The sequence below is a fragment of the Gopherus evgoodei genome, chromosome 11, assembly GCF_007399415.2.
Source record: "Gopherus evgoodei ecotype Sinaloan lineage chromosome 11, rGopEvg1_v1.p, whole genome shotgun sequence".
NCBI classification, from domain to species: Eukaryota; Metazoa; Chordata; order Testudines; family Testudinidae; genus Gopherus; species Gopherus evgoodei.
In genome coordinates this window covers 29,179,859-29,207,193 of record NC_044332.1, presented here as the reverse complement: position 1 = coordinate 29,207,193, position 27,335 = coordinate 29,179,859, and the positions used below count along the sequence as shown (strand labels likewise).

General features: G+C 41.2%; 1 protein-coding gene across 2 annotated transcripts in view; it reads left to right on the top strand.

The window, feature by feature from the left end:
- Window positions 1–8,270: 8,270 nt before the first annotated feature.
- WDR75 (WD repeat domain 75) overlaps window positions 8,271–27,335 on the top strand; it is a 34,018-nt gene continuing 14,953 nt past the window's right edge. For both annotated transcript variants that reach the window (XM_030579831.1, XM_030579830.1), the window contains exons 1-13: window positions 8,271–8,399; window positions 12,836–12,965; window positions 14,521–14,586; window positions 16,063–16,162; window positions 17,526–17,650; window positions 19,570–19,640; window positions 20,407–20,523; window positions 21,323–21,411; window positions 22,294–22,452; window positions 22,929–22,988; window positions 23,078–23,193; window positions 23,852–24,027; window positions 24,840–25,003. In XM_030579831.1, coding sequence (XP_030435691.1) covers window positions 8,278–8,399; window positions 12,836–12,965; window positions 14,521–14,586; window positions 16,063–16,162; window positions 17,526–17,650; window positions 19,570–19,640; window positions 20,407–20,523; window positions 21,323–21,411; window positions 22,294–22,452; window positions 22,929–22,988; window positions 23,078–23,193; window positions 23,852–24,027; window positions 24,840–25,003 — 1,495 coding nt within the window. In that variant the 5' untranslated portion in view covers window positions 8,271–8,277. The remainder of the gene's footprint in view (window positions 8,400–12,835; window positions 12,966–14,520; window positions 14,587–16,062; window positions 16,163–17,525; window positions 17,651–19,569; window positions 19,641–20,406; window positions 20,524–21,322; window positions 21,412–22,293; window positions 22,453–22,928; window positions 22,989–23,077; window positions 23,194–23,851; window positions 24,028–24,839; window positions 25,004–27,335) is intronic.

Here is a 27,335-nt window from a genome sequence, read left to right as displayed (position 1 = left end):
CAGTCTTGGCAGGGCTGGGGAGGGATGGGACTTCCTCTTCTCTTGCAGGCACTGTTGCAGGGGCTGCTCCTGGAGTCAGGTCAGATCCACCTCTGGAAATCTCCCCACAGCTGCAGGAAGATCCACAGCCTGCCCCGTTTCCTGCCCCCATCGCTCCCCAGACGTATAGGGAGCAGCCGCTGCCAGTAGGAGCCCCCATCTGGGACGTCCCAGCCAATGGCACCAGAACCAGGGAGACCAGCGGGTCATGCCCCACACTTTTTAACATGGGCATTGTTTGGGAGGCAGAGGGTGACACTGCCACCCCAAACTGCAAGCCACTGTTCCCCTGCCATGAAGCGCAGCCCCTGTCAGCACAGCTCTGTGCCTGTCCGAGGTCTGCAGTTTGGGGGGACAATACTGTCTCTGCTCCCCAAAACTACACCCGTTAAAAAGTGGGGGGCATGGCCCCCCTCCCATCAGTTCCAATGTTGGTGGCTCCCCATTTCTACAAAAGTTCCAGCGCTCTTGTCCCAGACTCTCTCCCTGGCTCTAGCCCCGGAACTCAGGGGTTAAAGGGACCTTGGGCTGGCTGTGTTGGGGGGGACCACAGCGCCCCCCTGACCACAGCATCCTGGGCAGTCCCCCACCTGTAAGACCAGCCCTGCCTCCACCAAAAGTGAACCCCCCCATACCATGCAACCCTCAAATCTGTGCTTCACATTGCTCTCCAGTTGCCCAGCTCTGAAGGCAGCACCTCCATCAGCAGCAGCACAGAAGTAAGGGTGGCAATACTGTGACCCCCCCCACAATACCTTCCCCCCTCACACACATACACACACCCTTTTTTGGGTCAGGACCCCATGGTTATAACACTGTGAAATTTCAGATGTAAATATCTGAAACCGTTAACATCCTATGACCATGAAATGGATGAAAATAGACCGTGAATTTGGTAGAGTCCTAATTATAACCCTATGTACACAGCATTGTTTTGCTTCTACTGTTGCACTGCCAGAGCATCTTTTACATTTATTACCATATTTATGATGAATGACAGTTTGGGATAAATACAACATTGGATGGTTTACCATGAAACAAACTCAAGTCAGCTTTTGTACAGTGGCCTTTCTGCACAAACATAAATGACTTTCATAAATGACAATTAGGAAAGACTACGTACTTTCAAGTAAGGCCATGACTTGCGAAGCTATTGGGTGTTTTAAAGCCAGACCTTGAACTAACAAGAGACAGGGTAAGCTACATATAGAATATTGACCATGTGTTTTTGAAGGATGGATTTCCAAACCACTGCTACAGCTGTACACAGTAGGTTAGCTGCCCATGTAATACATGAAAAGCCATACAAATTTTCCACTTAAATATTTTTATTTCTAAAAGGCAGATTCTGGCTCCAAGTAATTAAAGACAGATTAAAAACCCTGTCTACGCAGCATATTTCACTGCAATTATAATTCTGCAGCCAAGACAATGTGAATTTTAGATTAATGTTTAAAATAAAATCTTGCGCAAAAAGCTGACTGTAGATCCCTGCATTCGGCCATGATTCTGCAAAATCTTGCTGCGGTCTCACTGCTGCCATCCCTCCTCATGGTGTAGCAACTCTTTCCACTCTTGCACCCCCTGCCAATGGTCACTCAGATCCTGCAGTGAACTTTCTTCTCGTAACTTGGCCCTCCCATCAGGTCACATTTTAACTCCACCCCTTACAACAAAAAGTCCAGAAACATCTCAACACAAAAGATTTTTTTGCTCCCTCAGCCTGTTCTTTAAGCTCAATCTTCCACCCCACCCTGGCTGTGTACTGAGGAGTTTACACTTGTTACTTCATTGGTGAAATCTAAGTGGAGAACTCACAACTATTTTGGGGTGTGTGCCCTGCTGTTAACAGTTTGCCTTGAAGGTGGTATCCTCGCTCATGAGCCGCTCAAGACAGTGTGACAATCCCTTCCTCAGGGCTGTTAAGGGAACCCAGGCCCACCCTCTGCTCTGGTCCCCAGCCCAGAGACCCTGTATTAAGAAGCTAGGTTTGCTCCTTCATGAACAGCTTTTCCCTGAGCCTCTTCCTACCTCCTAGGCACTTGTAGTCTCACCTCTGTCTTCTCCCGAGGTCCTCCCAGCTCCTTCTTCCTCTTCTGGAATACTGACCCCTCAAGACTGCCTCTCTGTACCTTGCTGCCACTACAGGTGTTAATTCTATCCCTGTGACCTTCTTTAATCTGCCTTCTCCCAAACCCTTCCAAGAGAGAGGGAACTGTCTACCTTCTCTCTTCTGGATCTCTGTTTTAGGTCTAATAACAAATGAAGTCTGATTAGGTGCAGCAAGATGGGCTAATAATGATCTCAGATGCTTGTTAATCCTTTGTTCGCCTATGTAGGATAGACTCACTTACTCAGATTACTGCATGAGTAGGTTTGCAGAATCAGACCTTTATTTGTATTATTATTGGTTTGGTTTGTTAATAAAAGAAAATAATCTCAGAAAATATGGACATGGTGAAATCTGAGTCACTCCCAGGTTTGAGCATTTGAATTGTCCAAAAATAATTGTTCATTTGACCAGTCAAATGATGTCAAAAATGGTCAAATATTTGATAGCATTAATTTATTAGAAGAGTAACAGAAGTAAGACAGCATGGTTTCCAGTAGGCGTAGCCTTAGATACTTATACCTAATTACAAAAAAAAACAAACCACAAGTTACTTGAGTTATTTTACCTCAGAAAAACACAAAATAACAAAATGAATTTCTGAAAAAAATGAAAGAACTATTATCTTGTTTAGCAATATTAGGTTAGTATTTAAATACGATGATTATTCAAGACTGAACCATTACAACAGAAAAAATTAAATAAAACAAACACATAGCAACTATAAAAGAAAAAGGTCATCTTTAAGAGCACTTATGCTAAGTAGGCAGCAGGCCAACTCTTGAAACCGCTTAATGGCTGTGCATCTCTTCTCTGGGTGCTTGGGGAGAAAGTTTAAATGACTGTGAACCCTCTTCTCCCTCCCTCATTCCAGTTTGAGTTAACTTCTGTAGGTTTGTCTTGTCAGTTTATGATGTAAGCTCTTTGGGGTAGGGACTGTATCTTATTTAATGAGCTCTGAAAACCACCATTTACACTGATGGCCTTATACACAAATAAGGATATACATAATGTGATGTCTATTCTAGAAGATTCTGGCTAATCAAAATACTCAACTTTCAATTGGTTCAACCTTTCTTCCATGAGGTGACATTAGCGTGAGTGATCAAAGCATTTAAGCAGATTACCAGATGGCACCACGATGCTATCAAAAAGGTAGCCCACAGGGCATTCTCATATGGGAATGACTCTGGCAAGGGGGAGGCAGCAAAAGCCTCCCCCCAGTCACTGCCTCCCCCGAGTCAGTCTTTCACTGCAGCAGGGAAAGGCTCTAGCCGCTCCCTGTGGCAGGGAAAAGCTACAGCAGTGGAGAGCTACTGGAGTCTTTCCCCATTGCCTCCCACATGCCAGAGCATTCCCCCACTGCTGGAACCTCTCTCTGCACAGGGGAGGCATTACTGGGATATGTAGAGAGCCGTGTATGGTACATAACCTAAGGTTCTATACAAATTCAGGGTATGCCGCATCTTGAATACTGCATGCAGTATTCAAGATGCGGCATACCCTGAATTTGTATAGAACCTTAGGTTATGTACCATACACGGCTCTCTACATATCCCAGTAATGCCCAATCTCAAAAAAGATATTGGAACTGAAAAAGGTTCAGAAAATAAATGATTGGGGTAGGAGTATGGAACGGCTTCCATAAGAGGAGCGATGAATAAGCCTGGGGCTTTCCTGCTTGGAAAAGAAACGACTAAGGGGGAATATGAGACCGGTCTATAAAATCATGACTGGTGTGGAGAAAGTAAATAAAATGTTATTTACTCTTTCTCATAACACAAGAACTAGGGGTCACCAAATGAAATTGATCGGCAGCACGTTTAAAACAAACAAAAAAGTATTTTTTCACACAACACACAACCTGTGGAACTCCTTGCCAGAGGATGTTGTGAAGGCCAAGACTATAACAGGGTTCAAAAAAGAACTAGATAAATTCATGGAAGATAGGTCATAGATTATTTTTTCATAGATTATTAGGGCTGGAAGGAACCTCAGGAGGTCACCTAGCTCAAAACAGGTCCAATTCCCAAATCCCTAAATGGCCCCCTCAAGGATTGAACTCACAACTCTGGGTTTAGCAGGCCAATGCTCAAAATTAATCTCTTTTGATTATAAAAAAAATTGTTCTGCTCCTTGGTTGCCTCATCAAGAATTTATATAGGTTTTTTAACATTATCAACTTAAATTCTACATTTTTCAGATACTAAACCACACAGTAACACTTTTTTAAGGCTTGAGTAGAAACTGTAAAGGAAACAGATTACTTAGCAACAGCTGAGATTTATTTTAACATTATAATACCAATATAATTTGGAACTGATTACTCAAAGTCATATTGTGATCAGTCATCAAGACCGCTCAAAACATGCACTGGAACCACATCAGGTGTCACCTCTCTTTGAAATTTAACTGCTTGGGAAGTGTTAAGACGTACACTTCATAGTACATTACTCTTCTCTTTAAAGAGGAGATTGCTTAAAACTGAACTGAGAGCTTTTTCCAGTGCTCCTAATTCTGTTTACTAATCAAAACACAGAAGCTTGCTGTGCTGAAGAAGAGCTTCAAAGGAGAAGGGGAGTGGGCATAAAAGGCAATGCTCTTTAAATCAATGCCTTCCTAGTGTAAGCAGAGTCAGGATAAGCTCTACCCTGACATCTGGTGGAAAGAATGTCAGACAGTGTATTTGCATAGGCACGCCTACCCTATCCCAGACTGCTGAGCGGTGGGACTGCTTGGTGACAAATGACTTACCCTCAGTTGGGTGGTACTTGCTAGACAAGGGACATGGGTTCCAAAACCCAGTGAATGGAGAGAGGCTGGGGATAGGTATCTGTGCCTGGTGGTGCAGGCTCCTTGTGGAGCCAGAAGCACCAGTTGCATCCCTTCCTCTCTCCACTGTGGAATGTCAGAGTTGATTTTTTTTTATTCCCTCAAGAATCTAAATGCAGGTTACTGAGCTGAACGCACTCTGGGCTAATGGTGCACTAGCACTGGGGCTCCTCCACTAAGACCTGAGATCACTAAGAGTTGAAATCACGAAAGAGCTGAAATGACTGAGCTGAGAGCACTGAGTACTGTGCTAACTAGTGGGGGAGCCTGAAGATATACTGTGGAACAGAGCAGCTGGTGGAGTGGAGCAGTTGTGGGGACGGCTGGCGCGGATCATGGGACAGCTGGTGGCAGCAGAGCGGCTGGCAGAGCGGAGTAGCTGTGGGACGAGTGGAGCGGCCCACAGAGCGAGCGGAGCTGAGCAGTTTTGCAGAGTGGCTCATGGAGCAGAGCAGCTGGTGGAGTGGAGCAGTTCCTGAGGACGGCTGGAGGAGCAGAGTGGAGCAGCTGGTAAAGCGGAGCAGTTCGTGGAGAAGGCGGAAGCAGAACCCACGGAGAGGCAGGGCAGTTGGCCCCGGACCACGTAAGGTGCCCCTTTCTACCCAGGCTGGGGGGAGGGACCTCTACAGATAACCCTTGAACTCTGGGGTGGCACTGACCAGAGACTTTTGGGTTGTTGGACTTTGGGGTGATTGGACTTAAAACCCTAAGGGGAAAAAGGACAGTGCCAAACGTACTTGGAGGTGGGTTTTTGTTTATGGTTTGTTATAACCCTGTTTGTGGTGTTTCTCCAATGGGATGCCGCATTGATTCCTTTCTTTATTAAAAAGATTTTGCTACACTCAGACTCCGAGCTTGCGAGAGGGGAAGTATTGCCTCCTAGAGGCGCCCAGGGGGGTGTGGTATGTGAGTGTCCCAGGTCACTGGGTGGGGGCTCGAGCCGGTTATGCATTGTGTTACTGAAACGGAACCCCTGGATACTGAACCCGGCCCTTGTTGCTGCCAACTCAGAGGGGCAGAAGGTTTACACTAGCTATGTTTTTTTCAATGACTTTTTTTTGTATTTCATGATAAAAGGTACATTGGAAATTGATTAAGGCCTGCATCCTAACAATCATGTGCTGCAATCATGTTAAGATTCATAAGCACTGTCAAGATAGGTCAATACTGGAAACATAGAAAGATTGTTCAAGTGCCACTAATTCAATAGGTGACACTTCTCTCCAAGCCAATATTTAACAAGTGTCCCAGAAAAACATAGGGGCTGTGCTGCTGGAAGTGCTGTCTTTTGAATGAGAAAGCATAATCCTTGATCTTTTATGTTTATTCATAGAATCATAGGACAGGAAGGGACCTTGAGAGGTCATCTAGTCCAGTCCCCTGCACTCATGGCAGGACTAAATATTATCCACACCATGTTCCTGACAGGTGTTCGTCTAATCTGCTCTTAAAAATCTCCAGTGACGGAGATTCCACAACCACCCTAGGCAATCTATTCCAATGCTTAACCACCCTGACAATTAGGAAGTTTTTCTTAATGTTCAGTTTAAACTGCCCTTGCTGCAATTTAAGCCCATTGCTTCTTGTCCTATTCTAAGAGGTTAAAGAGAACAACATGTTTCCCTCCTCCTTGTAACAACCTTTTATGTAATTGAAACTTTATGTTCCCTCTTGGTCTTCTTTTCTCCAGACTAAACAAACCAAATGTTTTCAACCTTTCCTCATAGGTCATCTTTTCTAGACCTTTAATCATTTTTGTTGCTCTTCTCTTGACTTTCTCCAGTTTATCCACATCTTTCCTGAAAGGTGATGCCCAGAAGTGGACACAAAACTGCAGTTGAGGCCTAATCAGCGCGGAGTAGAGCGTACGAATTACTTCTCATGTCTTGCTTACATCACTCCTGCTATTACATCTCAGAATTATTTCCTGCAAACACTTGTACAGATGCTTAATTTTAGTACTGTAGGTGGTGCCATTGATTTCAGTAGGACAATTTGTGGTAATAAAGTTATGCATATGCTTAAATGTTTGTGGCTTAGGGTCAGTCTGGGTTTGGATGCTGCTTTAGAAGCTTCCCCCTTATACTACTGCCGCCCACGCCCTCCCACTAATTCCCGCACCCCAAAATTTCAAGTGTAAAAAATACTTCATGCTGAAACAGCACCTTTCATCTAAAATTGATCCCAAAGCACTTCACTGGCTAAACACAGCTAGCAGTGACACTTGTCACACTATATAAAAAATAATAGTATTTAATTAATTGTTTTTAGCTGTAATTAAGGAGCATGTTAACAAATTCACAGATGAAACTAAACTGTGTACTGTTGCAAACAGAAACAAATACTTATTTATCTCTAGTCTTTAGTTAACATATTGCCATTCTTCTAAGTCTGAGCTAATGCAATATCTCTGCTAGCTAAAGTCACTCACTGGGACTGAAAATAGCCAACATTTGTGATGACCCGCCAACCAAGAAGGCCATTGTTTGAGGAGCAGCAGAGTCTTTGTGGCACCTTATAGACTAACAGACATTTTGGAGCACATCAGCACTGCATCGCTGGAAGGTAAATCCCTTTTGGTGTGATTCTCTGGTGCCTGCAGTTGGAAGACTGCCTTGCCCTCTGAGCACCGTTATCAGAAACATCTCAGCAAAGGACAGGCAATGCAGACATAGGAGACCTGCATAAGGGTTTGGCTATACTTATAGTGCTGGAGCTGCGCCACTACAGCACCAGTGGAGATGCTACCTACGCTGGGACAGCTTCTCCCGTGGCACAGGGAGGTGCAGCACCTCCCCAAGGGGGGTAGCGATGGCCACCAGGAGCCCTTTGACCTCGTGCTGTCTACACCGGGATTAGGTCAGTATAAGGAGGTGGCTAAGGGGTGCCACACAGTTACCACAGGAACAACAGGGGCGCCAGAGCAGCAGCCAACGTTCTCATTGCCCGCCCTGACAGCGTCGCGACGAGACCTGCGTGCTCACTCCACTTCACCAGGCCCCGCCCCTTGCTCACCTCCCCAGGCGCCGGCCTCTGCAGCCTGACTCTGGCGCGCATTAGTGACGTCACCAGAAACAGCCGACTCCAGCCTAGGACGACACAGGAGGGCGGCAAGAAAGGCTCTGCGCATGCGCTTACTACAGTTTCCAGTTTCTCCTGCATTCTTCCTCCAGTAAGGGGCGGAGCGAAGCGTGGTGCTCTCCAGCTGACGGCGCTCCCCTGTGACCTCACGGAGGTCACGTAGAGTTTTCTGTCCCCATGTAAACTAAGGGCGGAAGTGCCCTAACCGCTACGCGATGAGGGTGAGAGGTCGAAGGTCTCGCAGCGGGAAGATGGTGGCGCCGCAGCCGCTCCGCGTGGTGCGCTGCGGCGGTAGCAAGTTGAGCGGCGCCAGAGCGGCGTTCTCCGCCGATGCCAAGTGAGGGGGGCGAATCGGAGGGGGGGCGGGCGTGGCGGGAACTGCTGAGCTCCTCGGTCACTGAGCCCGCTCGGCGGGGCGCGACGCGGCCCAGGACCCGCCGGTGAGCCCCGCTGGCCCTGCGAGCCGGCGCGTGTAACGCCCGCGGGCGGGGCGGGGGGCTCACCAGGGGCTACCAGCGCTGTGCACTGCTGCTGTGTCAGCCCAGCGCTGCCCAGGCCTTACACCGACCGGCCCCTAGCGCAACCCGGACAGCCCACGAGTCGGGTTCGAGGAGCCGCCACCAAACCCTAGAGGGGACCTCCCCTGCCGGTGCCTCGGGCGTGGGAGTCCTTAGTTTCGGGCAGCCCCGCCGTGCTAGGGCTTTTCGGGCCAAGTTCTTAGTCATGAGAAATTTCCAATGCGTGTGATTCAGGGCTAGTTGGGAATAAAGCCACATTTTGAAATGCTGAAATTTCTCAGATGGCAACTCAACCTCCGGCTGGTCACTTTCTCCATCCTCAGCGCATGTGGTGGGAAGGGAAAGATGAGCCCGAACTAGGAAGGGTGCAGCTGGCTTGGTTACCTAAGAGATGTGGGAGTGATACAGGGGGACCTGGGAAGGGATAGTAGTACCTTGGACTTGCGGTCAGAGACTTTTAAAGCACTTGTAAAAGTTAGTGGGGAAAGATACTCCAAAATAGCACGTCAAGGTAAAGCATTAGACTGAAGGGGGTAGAAAGTAATTAAATTCTCTCATTACTGGTGGAAAACTGGAGGTGGCCTGTTGGGGCATGGCTTGACCTAACTCAGGATGAGTGGTGCATAAAGAGTGTGTGGGTAACTTTGAAAATACAGTTTTCAAAGTGGTAGGCATGTTAGTCTGTATCAGCAAAAACAACAAGGAGTCCTTGTGACACCTTAAGACTAACATGTATTTGGGCATAAGCTTTCATGGGCTAAAACCCTCTTCATCAGATGCATCGAGTGAAAAATACAGAAAGCAGGTATATATATTACAACACATTAAAAGATGGGAGTTGCCTTACCAAGTGGTGGGGTCACTGCTAATGAGGCAAATTCAATTAAAGTGGAAGTGGCCTATTCTCAAAAGTTAAGAAAGGGTGACTATCAAAGGAGGAAATTACTTTTGTAGTGCTAACAAGGCCAGCGGACACTACAATGCAAATAAGCAATGGTCACATAAACACCCCCTTGCCCTGCACAGCAAGCAGGAGGCTTCCAGGTGCAGCTCCAAGGCAGAGGACAGAAGCAGCACACAGCAGTAGGGGGAGGAACAGCTGAACTGCCCAGCAGGGCTGAGCTGCCACACAGCAAACTTAGGGGGGCTGCCGGTCTACCCTGGTTCCAAGCCCCCACCAGCTAGCTCCAACGGGCTGCTCTTCCTGCAATCAGTGGACAAAGCAGGAGGCTGTATAACATAGCTTATTGTTGCCTGGGCATTTAAGAAAATTATTGCCATATTGAGATCAATTGCACAATTAAAAGTGAGTATTTTCTAACATAACTTTTGTTTATGGTGTGGCCAGGACAATGTTTTTGACTCACAATAGAGAATTGTGTTGCAACCTTAATTCTATATCAATGTTGGCCCATCCACACTACAAAAAAGTTATACATTGAACACTTCCCTAGCCAGTAGTGTTGCTGGCCTAGTTAGTTGTAGGTCTTATCTGCACGGAAGAATTTTGGTATGCTAAATAATGCAGTTAGCCCCTACCATGCCACACATCATTGCAGGTATGCTTTATGCCGTTTCTTAGCCATGCTGTGAACAGCTTTAAATAATAAATATTGGTTCTTAGCCCGTGCTAGATTGCCCTATCATGGAACCCCTCTTGAGGGTTAGAAGGGGTGTACATCTTTTTTTTAAAGTTTTTTGGCCTGCATTTTGCTAGTATTTTTCAGTCATTTTAAGCAAACTCAGCTGAGCTAACAAAAGGATGTGTTTTTCCATTTTTGCCTTTTGAGACTTGGCTGCAGTGCTGTATAGGTAAGAGGCAGTACAAATCTGGATGTGGGGATAACTGCAAGTGAAATAGGAGTGACTGTGGGGACACTGACATTCATTGCTTGCATTCAATATTGATGTTTGAATTACCTAAAGGTTAATTCTCCAAAGTAGAGGAACCCTGGTATAGATGAGGCTTTAACTTAGGTGTTGAAATTATTATTATTTATGCAGGATGTTGTCATGACACTAATTTAACTATTAATTTCTTTATTAAATCCAAAGGCTGAGTTATATTTATACAGTAGCTCTAAACGTGCCTCAGAAGCCTTAATAAGAAGCAATTTACTACATCCAATCAGTAATAAAACCTTTTACTACATCCAATCAGTAACAAAACCTTTAGAAGCATTTGATCAAGATACTGACAAACAGATTAAACCCAGGGTTGCTTAGACCCATATTAGCTCCAACGTGGTCAAGCAGGTATGAGCAATGAACCCTTTAAAAGTTTACTTTTTACACCCTTTAACAAACAAGTGATGTCATTGCCAATTACTGACTTCAGCTGAATACCAGTTTGAGACACTTCACCCTTATTTCAAGTCTTAATCCAGATAAGATTTACAACTTCCTTTTATCCCCAAGGCCTATCCTTCCTATCTCTCCCCTCCTTCTTGCTGACCAACCAGTTTTTCATTGCACCTCGGTTCACTTAGGCTTTACATTTAAGATAACATTAGTATGTGGGATGGGGAGGTCCATATTGCCTCTTCAGATAAATTCAAAACCATTTGCTGTCACCGCTGTTGATCAGGAGCCTTTTTTTAGAAACTTTCTCTTATCTCATTAATTTAGTCTTTGAACCAGACATCCTCCCTACTCCGTTCCTTCTGCCCTACTTGCTAGTCAGGGTCTTGCTTTACAACATGCACATTTCTTTAATCAGATTAAAAGATAACTTTATTTTCATATTTATTCTACAGTAGGGGATATACTGGGGGGGGTAGTATTAAAGCAGGGTTCTCTAGCCTGTCTTTTGTGTGTGTCCACAGACATGAATAAATCATGTTAAATATGGTTATATACAAAACCTTTTATAAGTAGAGTTATTTTGCTGTGTAGTTGTGGGACTGTCCATTCCAGAACCATTCTTCTCTCCACCCTCCTTAGCTGAGTATGCTGCCTTTGGCAGCCCATAATCAAGGGCTGGAGATCAAAACATTATGTTAAACATGTAGACACGTTGTTTTAAACTTGTCTGGCTAATTTTCCTATTTTTAGTGTGACGTGACACTTAATTGTTAGTATTCTAAGCTGCAAAAAATACAAAAAGGGTGATGGGGGCTAAGGAGAGATTTAAAATAGACTTGTTTCAGAAGCCAGGGATGGAATAGCATAAGTGAAATAGTGTCTTCTGCAGCTATGAAGAGTGGCATGAAGGTGTGCAGACAGTAGATAAACAGAAGAGTGGCATGCATGGCTTTGAACATCAGTAGGCCAATTTTGAATTGGAGTTAGAGATAACTAAGGAACCAGTGAAGCTGTCAAAGGAAAATTCAGAACCATTAGAGAGTAGGTTAGCTCCAGCATGCAGAAGTTTCATAGGGAACCTAAGAATGCCCTCCCTCTGATACTTATCTGAAATTCTGTATAGAAATCCCTCATTTTTGTTTTGGTATGTTGTTTTTTTAAAACCTGTAAAATAGGAGTGCTGAAAAGGTGCTTGAGTCTTAGGGCAGGTCTACATTACAGCCCGAATTGACGCTCTGAGATCGAGCCGCTGGTGGTCGGTTTAGCGGGTCTAGTGAAGACCCGCCAAATCGACAGCAGGTTGCTCTCCAGTCGATCCTTGTACTCTACCCCCATTGAGAAGAGTAAGGTAAGTTGACAGGAGAGTTTTTCTCTCTCTCTTTCTGTCTCACACGACTTGCTGCAATAGTGTAGACATAACCTTAGGAACTTGAGGTTTGGGGAAAAAATTAGCTGATCTTTATTGTGGCCAAAAGTGAGAGCAAGCATTTCCAGGCAGAGTCCTATAAATGTAGCAGATACTGATGTTATCAAAGGGGGATATAGATATTTTATATGTAATATGGAGAGGTGTAAGTAGCATCATGAATGTTTTATTTGTTATGCTGATCAATATAGGCCTTTATTTTTCAAGGTGATCAAGCCAGCAGCACCTTAGCAAGAACTAAAATACATAAGAGTAACTTTCCTGCCTTTACAACTGAATGTTCAAATCTGATATACTTGTTTGTTCTTCCATTACGTTTGAGGGTGAAGTAAGTAAATGTGTACAGACAGTGGAAAACAAAAGTTCTAAATATGGAGTCATCTCTTTGATGCTGGCCTAAATTTTTCATGTTTAGTACTTTATGTTTGTCAAGAGTAACTACTTTGAATCTATAAAGTGTAATATCTTTATCTAGAATTCTTAGTTGCCCTGTGATATTAACCTTTTGTTTCATCATCTTTTCAGATACCTTTTATGTGCCTCAGGAGACTATGTGAAAGTGTATAGCACGGCTACAGAAAAATGTGTACACATTCTGCAGGGTCACACAAACCTGGTGACAGGAATTCAACTTAACCCCCAAAACCACATGCAGGTTGTTAAATCTTTGTAATTGTGAGTCCAGTCCAGCTAGGCATTTGATTCTTTCCTGATTTAGTTAAGGAAACTGTACTTGACTTTGGCAGTACAGGACACACAGTCATGTGTGTTTTGGGGTGGCTGGAAAGTGAGAGATGGCTGGAAATAATTATTTCTTATGATAATTGCTGAAATAGCTTCTGTTTACTTAGACTGAAATTGCAATTACCCATATTAGTGTATGCTTTTTTTGCTGTAAATCATCAGATTACTCTACTCTACTGAGTGGGAAGCTTTTTCTAGAAGCAGAGGTGGACAGATTTTGTCTCAGGTCACTTCAAAAAATGCTATATTGGAACAACCTAACAATGGTTCCTTTAATCTAGTATTTGTCTGTCTTTGACTATTGCCAATACTAGGCTCTTCAGCAGTAGGACATGTAGGACCTGATTCATCAGTGCCTTGTGGCCCACTCTGTGCCAGCTATATGGGGAAAAGACTCATAAAACAGCTATAAGGCATACCCAGGTGCAGGAGACATGCCAGGTTTATGGCTGGAATAGGAGCAGGCATGGCTAAATCCCGGTTATTTCCCAGGGGGTGTGGTAATCAGTACATGGCTTTAAGGATTTCCTAAAGAGCCTTCTAAGTGTCAGACTCTGTATTTGCATAGGAATGAGTGGCCCATGGCACTTACAGTGAACGCAAATGTGCAACTATACTGTGGAGAAACGTATTTCTGATCTCAGCTGGTGTTTGTGTTATGCCCTTATTCATAAATATTGGCAACTCTTATAATTTTTGTCCTCATTACACATGCCTCTCCCCAATATGTACACATCTACCTACTGTAACTGTAGAGTGTGTGTGATCTCTTTCAAAACATGGCAGATGGGGAATATATTAGCATTATCAACAGCACCTTAAATATTTGAGTTAATTCTGACCTTCCCTTCCTACTACGCTATCTGCAGCAATCAAATGAGAAATTTGAGGGTACACAGTAATTCAGCTGATGACATCAACTTAAGTTTTGCCTGTGCATCCTCTAAATATGAGATTTTTATCTTGTGGGGGTTGGGAGAAACGAGTGGGAAATACTTAAATTTTCAGCTTTAACTTTGAGTTAGAATATGTATCTGAAGAAGAAAAATTGAGTTGGTTCTGTTTGGCTTTTTCTGTTGCTGTGCATAAAGACTGGGCTCACTTGTAGAACTGAATCTATTTCCCGAAGTTCTGTGCATCTGTCATCCTTGCATATGCATTGTAAATGTATATAAACATTCTCGGTAACTTTAATATGATGTTCAGATACAAAATAGGAACACATATGGTCTCAAACTGCGTACCTCAAAAGTGTGTACATCAAAGTAGAATAGCAGCATGTGTGTTTTATTAGACGTGAACCAGAACTTGGTGATTAGCACTTTTTAAAAATCCAGTCACTTAGGTGACGAGATATGGATTTAAGAGCCTAACTTGAGGATCTAATTTTGTGTAAAATCTTGGCCCTAGTGTTTTGCTTTGCTATTTGTGTTCTTTTCATAACTTGTTTTATTTTTCCTTTCCAGCTGTATTCTTGCTCTCTAGATGGCACCATTAAACTCTGGGACTTCACAGATGGAATTCTCATTAAAGTGTGTAAATATTTTGTTCTGTCACAGCTTTTCATGGATTCCAGAGTTGTTCACTGTTGACCATCAATTAAATGAATACTAGGACTGAACAAAACACATAGGGCCAAATGCAGGCTCTCTGAAGCTTTTTAGTGGAGATGAGCATAAACCCTGGCTTCAAAAGCAGTGTTTGTTAATGTGGTTTGTATTTTGTCCCTGAGCGGGCCTCTAACTTAGGGCAAGAGAAATTTGCTGACCCCTAGCTGGGGCCTGCAGTGACATGTTTGATGACCCTTTGCTAATTAAGTATGTAGTCCCTTCTTAAATATTTTGTACATATAAAACCATGGTTATCAGAAGGTCCCCAAGAAGTTGCTTGAGACTTACTGCACAATTGTGTGAAGATGAAGCGTAGGAGAGAGGTTATCCAGACTTTTTCCCAAGATTGGTAGGCTTTAAGAAAGGAGGGAGGCAGAGTTATATGCACAAAGTTATCTATGATTTTTGTGCTCAGGGTAGCTCTTCTGTTCTCCCTTCCTTATTTTAGCTAGTTGATTGGCTCAGGCAGCTCCTCTCTCTGTCTTTGACTATCTGACTTCTCAGAGAGATTGCATATCTTTTTCCTGTCTCACTGGCGGTGAGGATAACTTTCAGATAATTGATTTTTTCATTTTACAGACCACTTCGTATGGGATGGCTTCTCGTATGAGCCGCCTCTCCTCACAATATTCCAGTTCCCCCACTGCTTGCTTCTCAATGTTTATTTCTGAGGTTAGCCAAGAAGGGCTTTACAAGCTACCTCTGGTCCAAGGACGACAGTTTGAGGGCTGCTGTTCCACTGCATATAAACTGCCTTGGGACCAAAGCTTGACTAAGGGCAGCTGTAAAAAGATGCAGACAGATGTGTATGGTGGGATGGGTGCTGAGATGTACTTGGCCACTCATCTGAGCAGGAACAATGAGTGTTTAAGGTAGCATTTAGCACCCATGTTGTAGTTATTGATGTCAGACTAGGTGCTGAATATGTCCCCTTGGAGATGTAGTCTGCGGGCTGCTTTGATGGCCAACTCTATCCTACTGCTCCTGAACTGAGGATATCTCCTGCCTTGGAGGGTGGAAGAAGAATAGACATCTTACACATTTCTTCCATCCCACCACATAGCAGAGGGTAGGATGTTACCTTAGCCTTCTCAGTAAATTTGGCATTTCACACTATACAAATAATGCTGAACAAGACTGACATAAGTCTTTTGTTCTGTAATAGGGTTACCAACCAAAATAATGCTTTTTTTTCTTTTGATTTCAAATGGAGAATGATCAACTATAAGCTTTTAGCAAACATTTTTTAAAAAACAACAAGGCCCGTGATAAAAAGAATCTCTGACTAGATTGTAAACTGTTCTCTATCTGACTGTACGAGAATTTCAGAATAATTGACAACTGTCCAGCAAATTTGAAGTTCTTATTTCATAACTACTTTGTTGATTTTTTCTTCAGACTTTTGTTGTTGGATACAAACTTTTTGCATTCTATATGCTTGCTGGTTCTGAGGATTCAGTGTTCATTATAATTCCGAAGAATGATGAAGATTTCTTAGGTACGATATAATTAACTTCAATTTGTACTTTGTTGCAGTGTGATATTAAGTATTCTGGAATGTTTAATGGGACTCTGATAACTTAGTTTAGGCCCCAAAATTGTGGTGGTGTTTTTGTTCCGGGGAGAGGGGGACAAAAGAGAGATTTACGAAGTCTGATTAATCCTGTGGAAATGCAAAGTTTTATTTAATCCTTCCATTGGTATAATGTAGACCCCAAACACAACAATACTGTGTTAGGTTCTGGTCAGTGCACCATCTGGTTTGGTTTCACTGTCCATGCTGAATGAAATGTAAAAAGTGTACCAACAGCACAGGAGGTGGAGAGTGAATTAATCTGGATACATTTTCACTCTTAATAATCTACAGCCTTATTAGCAAACTACATGTTGTAGGAAAAGTGTTTTTTAAACGTTATCTTGAAAGTGTCCTTTAAATAGGCAAAATAAGTAACTATTGCTGTACACCTAGTGTTTTGTTGTTGAAACTATGGTCATTTTTAATGTGCAATTTGGTATTTTCATTTTTGGACTTTTGGTTGTATCAAAGCTTAATCTTAAACTTCCAGACTCTTGTGCTATACATACCTAATATTATGGCAGATGTAATTATTTGAGTGTCTTGACCTAATTATTTGAGTCTCTTGACCTGTATTTAAACTTCTAAGTGTATCCTGAGGTCATGTTACCATATTAAAAGCTACATCTCTACAATAACCAGTATCAATTAAGGCTGGCAAGAAAACAAGAACTTTGTTTTGTGGAAAACTTAGAGGTTTCCATTTTCATTTTGCATCAGAACAAAATTTAAACTCTTCAAAAAATTTTCATGCCCGCATAGCCAGTAGCAACTCACCTGGGATATGGAAGATCCTTGCTCTGCTCTGTTTCTGCAGAAAGTTTTAGTTTCAGTAGATGGGCATTTTCAAATTGAAAAAACACGATGATGGGGAAAAAATTTGACTAGTTCTAGTATCTGCATAAATTCAGCTATTCAGAGCCTGAAAAAACAGATATGATATATATGACTTCACTTGTATGATACTCCTATGAATGCCACTTCAGAGGAAGAACAAATCTGTGTGATTTGGTTTGGTTTCTGCTTTGTTACACAGGAAACCACTATGGAAAAATCTAGAGCTCCTCTGTCTGTTTTAAAGTTTGGCACAGAAACATCTGAGACAAAAATATAAAGGTGTCAGGACTTCATCCTTAAGTATGCATCTTTAAGTATGCATTCAGAAATACAGTGAAAGGAGCTAGTGTGGATTTTATATTGAGGATAACAGGTGCACCCACATTCTCGCCTTTTGCACACATCATCCACAAAATTATTTTATTAACTAAAGTCTTTATTTGACTAGATTGGTTCCAGCTTGTTTCTGTGAAACTGCCAAAAACACCAGACCAGGAAGTGGAAGCCAAGGAGCTCTCTTTGATTTTGGATGATATAGGCCAGTGGCCCAAATGTACTGCGTTTGGAAGAGAAGTATATTTACCTTTTTAGATGTTTTTCTTTTATATAAAATGTATTAACCACATTCTGTTTAGTCTGGTATATAAAAAAAATATGATTAACCAAGTAATCTTATCGCTCAAAGAAGTAATGATTGTATGGATGTGTCCACGCTATGCAAACCTAGTGTGAATCCTGACCTTTCCCCTTAACATCAAACCACTGATCTTAGAAAGCTCACCTCAACAAATTTGACATCCAGCACCATCTATTCTTTATAATTTCATAAAAATATAATAAGACTAGGACTGCTGATGAGTTGCAAAAATATGTCCTACAACACAACTTCATTGCATTCGGGAAAAAATAAAGGAAAATTGCAGAATTTCAAGCTCTTAATCCAGTAAAATGACCTTTTCTTTAGAAAGAAGAGAATTGCCATTCTTATACTAGATATACAATACACTTTGGCCTTGAAGGCTTTTTTGTGTGGTAAATGTTAATTGAAAATTGTGTTCAACATGTTGGACCTAGAATATTATCGCTTTATTTTTCTTGTCTGTTTGCAAAATTTTGGCTCTTTCACACTTGGTGTTAAAGAAAAAGTAAGATGTTAAAGATCAAAAGACTCTGATTAGATAACCAACTTTATTTGTCTCAGAGCACTAGCAAAAGTGAGGTAACAAAATAACTCTGAATTCATTAAGCTACATCCCTTCCCTCTTAAAATTTAAAATATATACCAAAAAGAGCACTTGTCCTCTGGGGAAAATGGGAACACACAAATCAAAAGAATTAATGTTGGTTTCTGCCCTAGTATTTTTAGCTCTGATGCACAAAAAGATGAGCTAACAGTGCATTTGTACTCTTTTAAAGACTAAAAATAACATTGTGGAGTTCCATGTTTGTTACTCTCAGCTCAGATATAAATTTACATTTTAAAAAACTGTTTTGTTTAGGTTTTTTGTGGGGTGTGGGAGGAAGGTTCCCAAACAGCTAGCTTACAAGGTGAGCTTGAAATATAAAAGAGAAGCTATTTGAGGACACGGATATTCCCTTAGGTTATGCATTGCCACCGGTAGTATATATTAAGCAGTTAGAACTTAGCTGATTTTTTTGTATGTGAAATAAAAAAAAGAATTCTCTCTTCAGTGCCAACATGAGTATTTAACTAGTGACAGAAATAAGTTTTTACTGTACTCCCTAGTCACCCAGACCAGATGTATCGTGTAAGAAGATGCTGTTCTTAGTCATGTTTCAAAATCTGTGTACCCTAATGGATCCTTTGCTTTTCTAGAGCAGGACAGGCACTACAGAAGCTTAGGAGTATTTTTTATATTATACCTAAAGATAGAAGGGAGTGAGACTGGAAATTCAATATTTGTGTTTTCATCTGTTTGTTCTGGGACAAAATTAAGTAAGAGCTTCTCGTTCTGATATAAAATTCATGGAATTTTTGGATTTTTAACAAATCACTAAACTATTTTTCTATATTAAAAAAGAAATTGTGCCAGTATCCCCAACAGCTATTTATATGCAACCCTGCAATGTGCACGTGACAAGAGATTCCACATGTTACTTTACCTGTGCATACTTCTCTGGGATTGCATGGCTATAACTTAGTGCAAAGCTTGTCCCAGTGGGTGTGGGAAATATTTAGTAGTTTTTTGGAGGCTGTTATAGAGAAAGCAAGTTTTAAAAAATCTGAAAAAATCTTTTAGGTTGTATGAGTTTATATTAGCTTTATTAAAATATGCAACAGTAATATCTCATTGCAAGCAAGCAACTGTCATTGATTAGGGTAATGGCATCTTGTGTCTTTGTCTTGGTACCATGTATTCATGGTACAGACCTGTTTAAGAAACATGATCAAAGGCCCATTTGTTGTGCTCAAATTTCAATGTGAATCTATATCAAATACAAAGTCCTAACTTGTTGTATTGCTGTAACAGGGTGAATATGTGGCATCAGTGCGTGGCCTTCATCTCCTTGTTTATTTTTTCAAAAAGAAAAAGATTAACAGGTAAGACTAATGGCAGTAGATGTTGTCAGCTATGAAACCTCATAAATATGTATTGTAACAGGTCAGCTGTATGTAGATTATTTTAGCTCCATCAGCATCCTTTGATACCACTGATTCACCTGCATATCATTGCATGGGTAGATGGGATTCCTCATGAATGACTTGTTTTTATTTCTGAAATCCTAGCAAGTGATGTTGAGTAACTGCTTATCCATCTGTCAGATTCTTCCTTTAGAGATTCTCCAAAATTCTGTTCTGGCAGCCCCTCTTGTTCAATGTGTCTCAGGCTACTGGTGGGAAACAGAGGCAGTTTGGGCTGCAGTGCCATCACTGATTTGTGGGACGCCAAGCAACTCTTAGTCTAGGCCCAGACTATAGTGTCATCACTTTTCTATTGCTGGATTGAAACAGGGACTTAAATTAGGATGTTTTTTGTAAGGTCCTGATGAGATGTAGATGCTGCTGTTTCTGTTGGGGGTGGGGAGAAGAATCTAGGAAGCTAAGTGGGAATGGTGTCCGTCCTTTTCTTGGGAGGGGTGTGCCTAACTTTTCTCAACTTTCTTGTAGTTCAGGAGTACTCGCAACCAGTTGCTCACTCCTTGGAATCCCATATGCATTCAGAAGTATCTTTTAATTTTCATTTGTGCAGTGATTGTGCTGATCTTTTTTGACGTAGCCCCAGCTGCAGCTAGACTACATACGAAGACCATTGAGAAGCTTCATCTAACATTGAACTCTAATTAAAATGACTCTTTAATTTTTGAAGGTTTTCTTTAAGTGCAACAAGTAAAAAAGGTGCAAACAACTATTTTACTTGTGTAGCCTGTCACCCTAAGGAAGACTGTATAGCAAGTGGACATAAAGATGGCAAGATTCGTCTCTGGTATGTTAAACTTGACAGCTAGCCAGCTAGCATTGATTTGACATTCTCATAATAGAACTTGAACATAGTGAGTCATGAGTAGGCACAGGACTTCCTGCTTGACAGTGGTGATGAGGCATTGACATAATTCTCTAACTGGATCTATCATCCTCCCTTGCCATAGTCAGAAGTGGCTCCTGTAGAAATGCGGAGGAACTATTGAGGATAGCCATCCTGTGTCTCGAAGCTCTAAATTATGACAGATCTCAAGGTTGTCTAATTTGCATATGATCACAGATTGAAAATATCTCCGTGGCTGCACCCTGCAACTTTAAAACTGAAGTGTTTGAATTGGGCCTGCTGCTGTGGGTGGAGATAAGAGACTTTTTACCAGGTTTTGGGAACCCCAGTGAAAGCACGATGGGAGTTCTTATTCAGACAGAGTCAGTCAGTGACTAGTGGAGAAGCTAGCTCTTCTCCCTTACACAGCTGCCTGGGAGAGAGGGAAAAGAGAATTTGAGAACTAGCAGCCAGTAACAGCTCTGCTTCAGTGCTCCAGATCAGGGATTGGTCTTACTTGCCCCAGCTGGCAGTAATTCCCTAGGGATCTTATGCCAGCTGCGGACACCTAGTGTGCAGTCTGTGCCGCTCCCTTTCCGTCACCTGAACATACAAGAAACCCACATTGGAAGGGTTACAGTAGATGTTAGTATTCTTATTTTACATTTTATTCCATTTGACATGCCCGTTTTTGTTTGCTTACAGATTATTCTCTCCAGCACGTATTCTGCTACTAAATTAAATATTTTCTTCTTAACAGGAGAAATTTTAACCACAAAAGAGAATACACTTTCTCCACACTGCACTGGCACCATGATGTAGTAATGGATCTAGCTTTCTCTGTAGAGGGTGAGTGCCAAAGTCTTAAAGTGCAGGAAGAAAAAAGAAACTGCTGAAGTTTGGGGTCATCCACCTACAAACAAATACATAAATTCTAGGAATGGATTTATGTCTTCAGGAAAGGTTTTTTGAGGACTTTTTGGGTGGAGTAATGGAAAGATGGAAGCAGTTGAGGCTTTTTTGTGTGCACAGCTGTATACTTGTTACAAAAAAGCAAGGAAATCAGATGTGTAAGCGTGTTTCATGCCACTATTTTGGCTGGCAGACACGACTTCAAAGATTTTCCTTCTCTGGCAATGTAAATCCTGAACCAGCTGTCACCTTCATTGTGCGACAGTCATCTTCTGAGGAGATGGGGAAACCTAAGTTCTTGTTGGAGCCAAATCCAAATTAAAAAAAACAAGCCAAAGAAATTTTCTCTGGGCCCACGCTTTACTTCCTTTGAATTTAGTGGAAAAACTCTTGTTAACTTTAGTGGGAAAATGACCCACAGTATTGATCTTGATTCGAGCCTTTTCTCCCATGCTGGAAGCATTTTGCAGTATTTAATATTAGAGAGTTTCTGCTGTGTTGTAACACACAATATAGTTGACTTCCCCAAGAAATGAATGAAATTAGCTGTTCCTGAGATAATATTTATTAAGTGACATTTTGATGCTTGCAGTAGCAGTGTTTCTTACTGAGTCTGTGAGATCGGACGGGCATTTTAAGAGATTTGACCAGTCTGTGTAGCGGTGATGTATAATTTTTTTGCTTGGGACATAATTTAAAGAATTTTTAAATATAAAATTGGTGTCTAGGTACCATAGTGACTAGCACACTAGAAATATATAGATACGTCAGTTTGGAATAGTTCCTCTACCTACTTTGGGTTTTTTATTACATGTGAAGGCACCAGCCTGCTGAGTGGTGGGGTTGAGTCTGTACTGGTTCAGTGGCGTGATGGATCAGATTATAAGAAGGAATTCCTGCCCCGTTTGGGATCTACTATTGAACACATCTCAGCCTCACCGGATGGAACTTTCTATTGTACCTCTCACACAGAAAACAGTAAGCCTAAACCTATTGTAATAGTATTCATTCCATAAGGAATTCATGATCCATAGATTTATTAGAATATATGAATTTAAGATTCACTGTTTTGGTATTGTACACAAGTTCAAATCTCATCTGAAAGTGTAGATGTTTGATCTTTTATTTCCGATGCTAGCAACAGTTGGCTTTTGTTTACAGATTGTGGAAGCTTGTAACTTAGTCCCAAAGATTCTGATAAGCTGATACTTTTTCTCTCTTGTTTCAAATGTTCTTGTGCTGCTGACTTTCCATGTGATTTTCAATCTAATGTTTAGTGCACATATATATGTTGCATTTGTAGTTCATCAAGTAGTAGAATGACTTCTGAAAATTGAATTTTGGGTGGGTGCATATCCTGATTTTTCCAGTTGTAGAATATTGCTAACTGTTGCTTTTTACTTTACATAAGCCTTTGCCTTGCCTTGCTAATTTGTATGTATTTGTACATTTAGAAATAATAATCATACATAGCAGCCTGAGTGTTTCTGCCGTAATTCAAGGATTAGTCAAAGGTATGTGCAGTTAAACAACTTTTCTTCTGCTTAGATAGCTAAAGACATCACTTTCTAACTTAGATCGTTGCTGTTGCTCTTCACTGCAGGCAGTGATGTCAAGACTGGTTTGGTGGTTGATCCTAGAACTAAAGCTTTGGTTCTGAATGGAAAACCTGGTCATCTGCAGTTCTATTGTCTCCAAACTGACAAACAGTTGTACAATGTAAGTTGGATAGACTGGTGCTGTAAGTTATACACGTGTGTGACAGAATTACACTTGCAGTATGATGTAGGTAAGGGAGAGTAGTTCAATAGTTATAGCATAAGATTGGAATCCGTAGAGCTGTGTCAGACTTCCTCTGTGACCATAGTAAAATTGCTTATCTATGCCTTGACTTGCAGAGCTGTAATGTGGCAAGGATATTACAGAAGTGCAAATTGTTGTAATATATAAACATTGTATGATTTGAAGATTTTGAATTGATTCCTTAGTTATGCCTTGGAATACTAATCACAATTCTTATGGTGATGGACATCTTGGAAGTGAATGTAAGAAGAATAAGATTCAGAATCTACAGAAAATGCCCTATACAATGGTCATTGGTGCCTTTTTATAAGCTAAATACTGAAATCAAAGTATATTTTGGTATGTTACCACATCTTCTGTATTGTGGAATCTACATGGCTTTGCAGGCATTTCTCATGTATTAAGGCCCATGTATTGGCAATCTGTTCCACTGTTCAGTATTTCATCTAGTTTTCAATGGTCCTGATAATTTCCAGAACGTATTCCCTTCCGTGGTGTCCTTTTTCCATGACTGACTTTTCCAAACTCTCTCACTTGACCTTTAAAATTAGTTTTTGCTCTTGTGACTCTCCAGCTCGATATTGTGCAGCAGGAATACATCCATCAAATAGGTTTAAACCAGGTTGACTTGGTGAAGGCTGCATTTAGTGCTCAAGGCAACTGGTTAGCAACAGTGGAACAGCGAGAAGAAAAAGAAGTCGAACTTGAATTACAGATGAAACTGTGGAACTATGATGAGCAAACACAAAGGTACTGATACTTTTATAGTCAGCCCCTGGGTACAAAATATTTGACTTCTTGCTAAATATTGTGCAAATGACTATAGTGTCTACATTTAAATAGCACTCTCACGTATGAATTGTCAGTCACACTTACTCGAATTGTAGTTCTTGAAATTAACAGTTTAAATAAGATTTTATATTCCAGTAGCAGTTGGGTTTGTTTCCATGTTAATACCACCTTCTTGAATCTGTTTTGTCATTCTAATCTACTATACTATCTAACCAGATACACTGTACTGATGAATATGTAAAACCTTGAAACAATACCCCAGTGCTAATACTCACCTGGTTTTCCAGGGCCTGGATTTGTTAATCTTTTGGACACCCATAAAGTTCACTTTTTTTCTTACTTATTTAGGAGAAGACTGGATAGATGTTACACAAAGTTGTTTGGCACGATAGTTATGGGATTGGAGTTTAAAAGTGAAATTTAAATGTCTCTATGTAACAATCATTTTCCATGTTGATCAAGTGCTAGCTATTAGAAGGGGTACTCAGAGCTTAGGAAGGAGCACTACTAGTAGGTGTGTCTTAAAAATCTAAATCAGAATTCTGTTCTCCAAATTACATAATTTTGTGAGGGACAACAGACCTGGTAAACTAAATGTGAGATTGCTGGTAACAAAATTCTCTTCAAACCACTTCTCCCTTTTCCAAACCGCCATCCTCTTCTGTCCCTTCCTCCACCCCCCTCCTACCCCCCACAAAAGAAACAGAACACAAACCTGTTGCAAATTCAAAATGACATAAAACAGTGAATTTAGGTTTTCTTCCCTATAGCTTTACTTTGAACACCAGAATAAACATGCCACATGAGGATCATGTAACAGCTCTGTGTTTCCGTGACACAGATGAATTGGAAGATGGAACTCCTACCTTGGTAACAGCTGGCAATGATGGTCGATTTAAAGTCTGGGTGTTGGTGAATGACTCTGACTCAGAGAGTGAGTATGGCCAAAACATAATTTTCTCTTATTCACCACCTGTTGAACATGTGGAAATTGTAACTCTGCTCTTCTCCATCCATACGCAAGTGCACAGGATCAGAAGCAACAGAAGTAATGCATTCTCTTCTGTGCACCCTAGTACAGAGTTCCATCATCCTTTTGCATCATTTCCCATAGTTAGGAATGTAGGCAAGTTGGGGGTGTGATAGGGACATGAATGCATAGATCCCTCTAGCCTAAACCCTACATTAGTTGTTCAATGCATAGGTCTTCCAGGGGGTACATCAACTCATCTAGATATTTGCCTGATTTTACAACAAGCTAAATAAAAAGCACTATCCAAGTCAGTAAAAACTAAAATTTCATACAGACAAAATGAGTGTGTAATTTTTCAGTAATAGTGTGCTGTAACACTTTTTGTATTTTTGTCTGATTTTGTAAGCAAGTAGTTCTTAAGTGAAATGAAACTTGGGGGTACACAAGACAGATCAGACTCCTGAAAGGGGTACAGTAATCTGGAAAGGGAACAGTGACCTCCATCCACTGCTCATGAGCGACTACAGCCCAACCTTTACTTTGCTGTTGAAAAGGAGGGTTTTTTTAGTGTTTTCTTTGGGCAAAGTCCTCTCATTCAGAGCTTTGCTCGTGAAAGCAAAACTTGGAAAGGTGGTATCCTTTGTTTAATTGACTTGATCTGTTGCCACATAATGGAAAATACTGTCTTAGAGCACATTACCTTGTAGTTAAATTCTCGTCCACTCTTGCATGCAGATATTAAACTGCATTCTAAAATGCAGACAAAACATAATTCTGTGGATTGCATAGATGAAAAATGAAAATTGAAGACCCTTCACCCACCAAAAATCATGTTGCGACTCATTGTGAAGTCCTTAGTTTTTATTATTTTGTGTTACAAGGGTATGTAACATGCCATAGCCCTTCTAACCCACGGTTATGAGGGGCTCCTCATTAATGCACTTCCTGGCACGTTTCATTTTGACGAACTTTCCTAACGTTGGTGAGTCAGTCTTCACAGGTTCTCAAATATGGTTTTTTGACAGCAGCCTTTCAGTGATCTGCTTGCAGTTTGGTTGTGTTCATTTTGTTTTAATTGTCATAGATAAAGATATTTCCTCTGATACCGTTAGACTACATAGGTTACTTTTTTTCTTTTGCTAGTTTTCTGTTTGCCATAGTGAATTTCTCTGAGTCATTGGATTTAGCTCTTGTACAATGCCTACAAATGCTGAGGTGGAGATAAACAAAGTGTTTTCTAGAGTTAAATAACCTTAATACTAAACTAAATCCCAGTTCCATGAGTAAACACTCTTTGCTCGTAGAAACTGTGTTGGAGGGAATAGGTTCCTACTGCCCTGACTTGTCTCCATTCCTGACTAACTGCACAGCCAGGCTGCAGCCAGTGCTAATGGTATGAAGTGGAGAGGTGTGGATGGGGTTTAATGGTTCTTCCTGCTCTCACCATGGAAGTGTTTTGAATCCACTGAATAAGTCCCTCTTGCTTTTTGCATCCTACTTACATACAAGGGCTGTATAGAGTTCAGTGTCATGGAATGCATGGACATATACAGCTGATCTATCTTTATGTATCTGCATTGTGTAGTTGGTCTTGTATACCTGGGGACTGAAGAGGAAAGAGCTGCCGCGCAACAGTATATCAAAAAACAGTGCAGTGATTTATTTATTGCATATGTAGAACATCCCACTGGCTTATTTTTGTTTTTAGTAAAACCGATTTTTGTATCTTGCCCCTTTATATCTTTGCACTTTGCCTTCTAAAGAAACAGTGTAAAAGCAAAAGAGAAATAAGAACATGTAATGAATATCTTTCTGCATCTTGTTAGCATAGTATAAAGTATCATTCAAAATAATGTTGGGTAGATTCTGTTTTATTATCTTCTTCCTGTCTTTTCCCACACTGGCCATTTATTTCAAAATCAGTTGAGAGAATATATTGTTACTATGGAACCAACTGGGGAAATTCCAAACTAGTTACTTGTTTGTTGTTGAATAAATCAGCTTGAAAGGAGAAAGATCCTGTTTGTTTTTATGGTAATTGATAATGATGGGAAAGAGATCCAGAAGAAGTTAACAGGAAAGTTTGCTGACAGGTTACTGTATTGTGCATGAAGCTTAACATTTACCTGTGTGTTAATCTGGTTCAGTGAAAATCAAATATAGAAAAGGACATTTACATTTTTAAAAATAACCTCAAGTGCTTTGAAATGTCCAATACTTTTTAAGGCTGTAAATTTTCACTGATAATATTGACCTTCTTTCAATATAGTGACAGGAATTAAAATTAAATCTC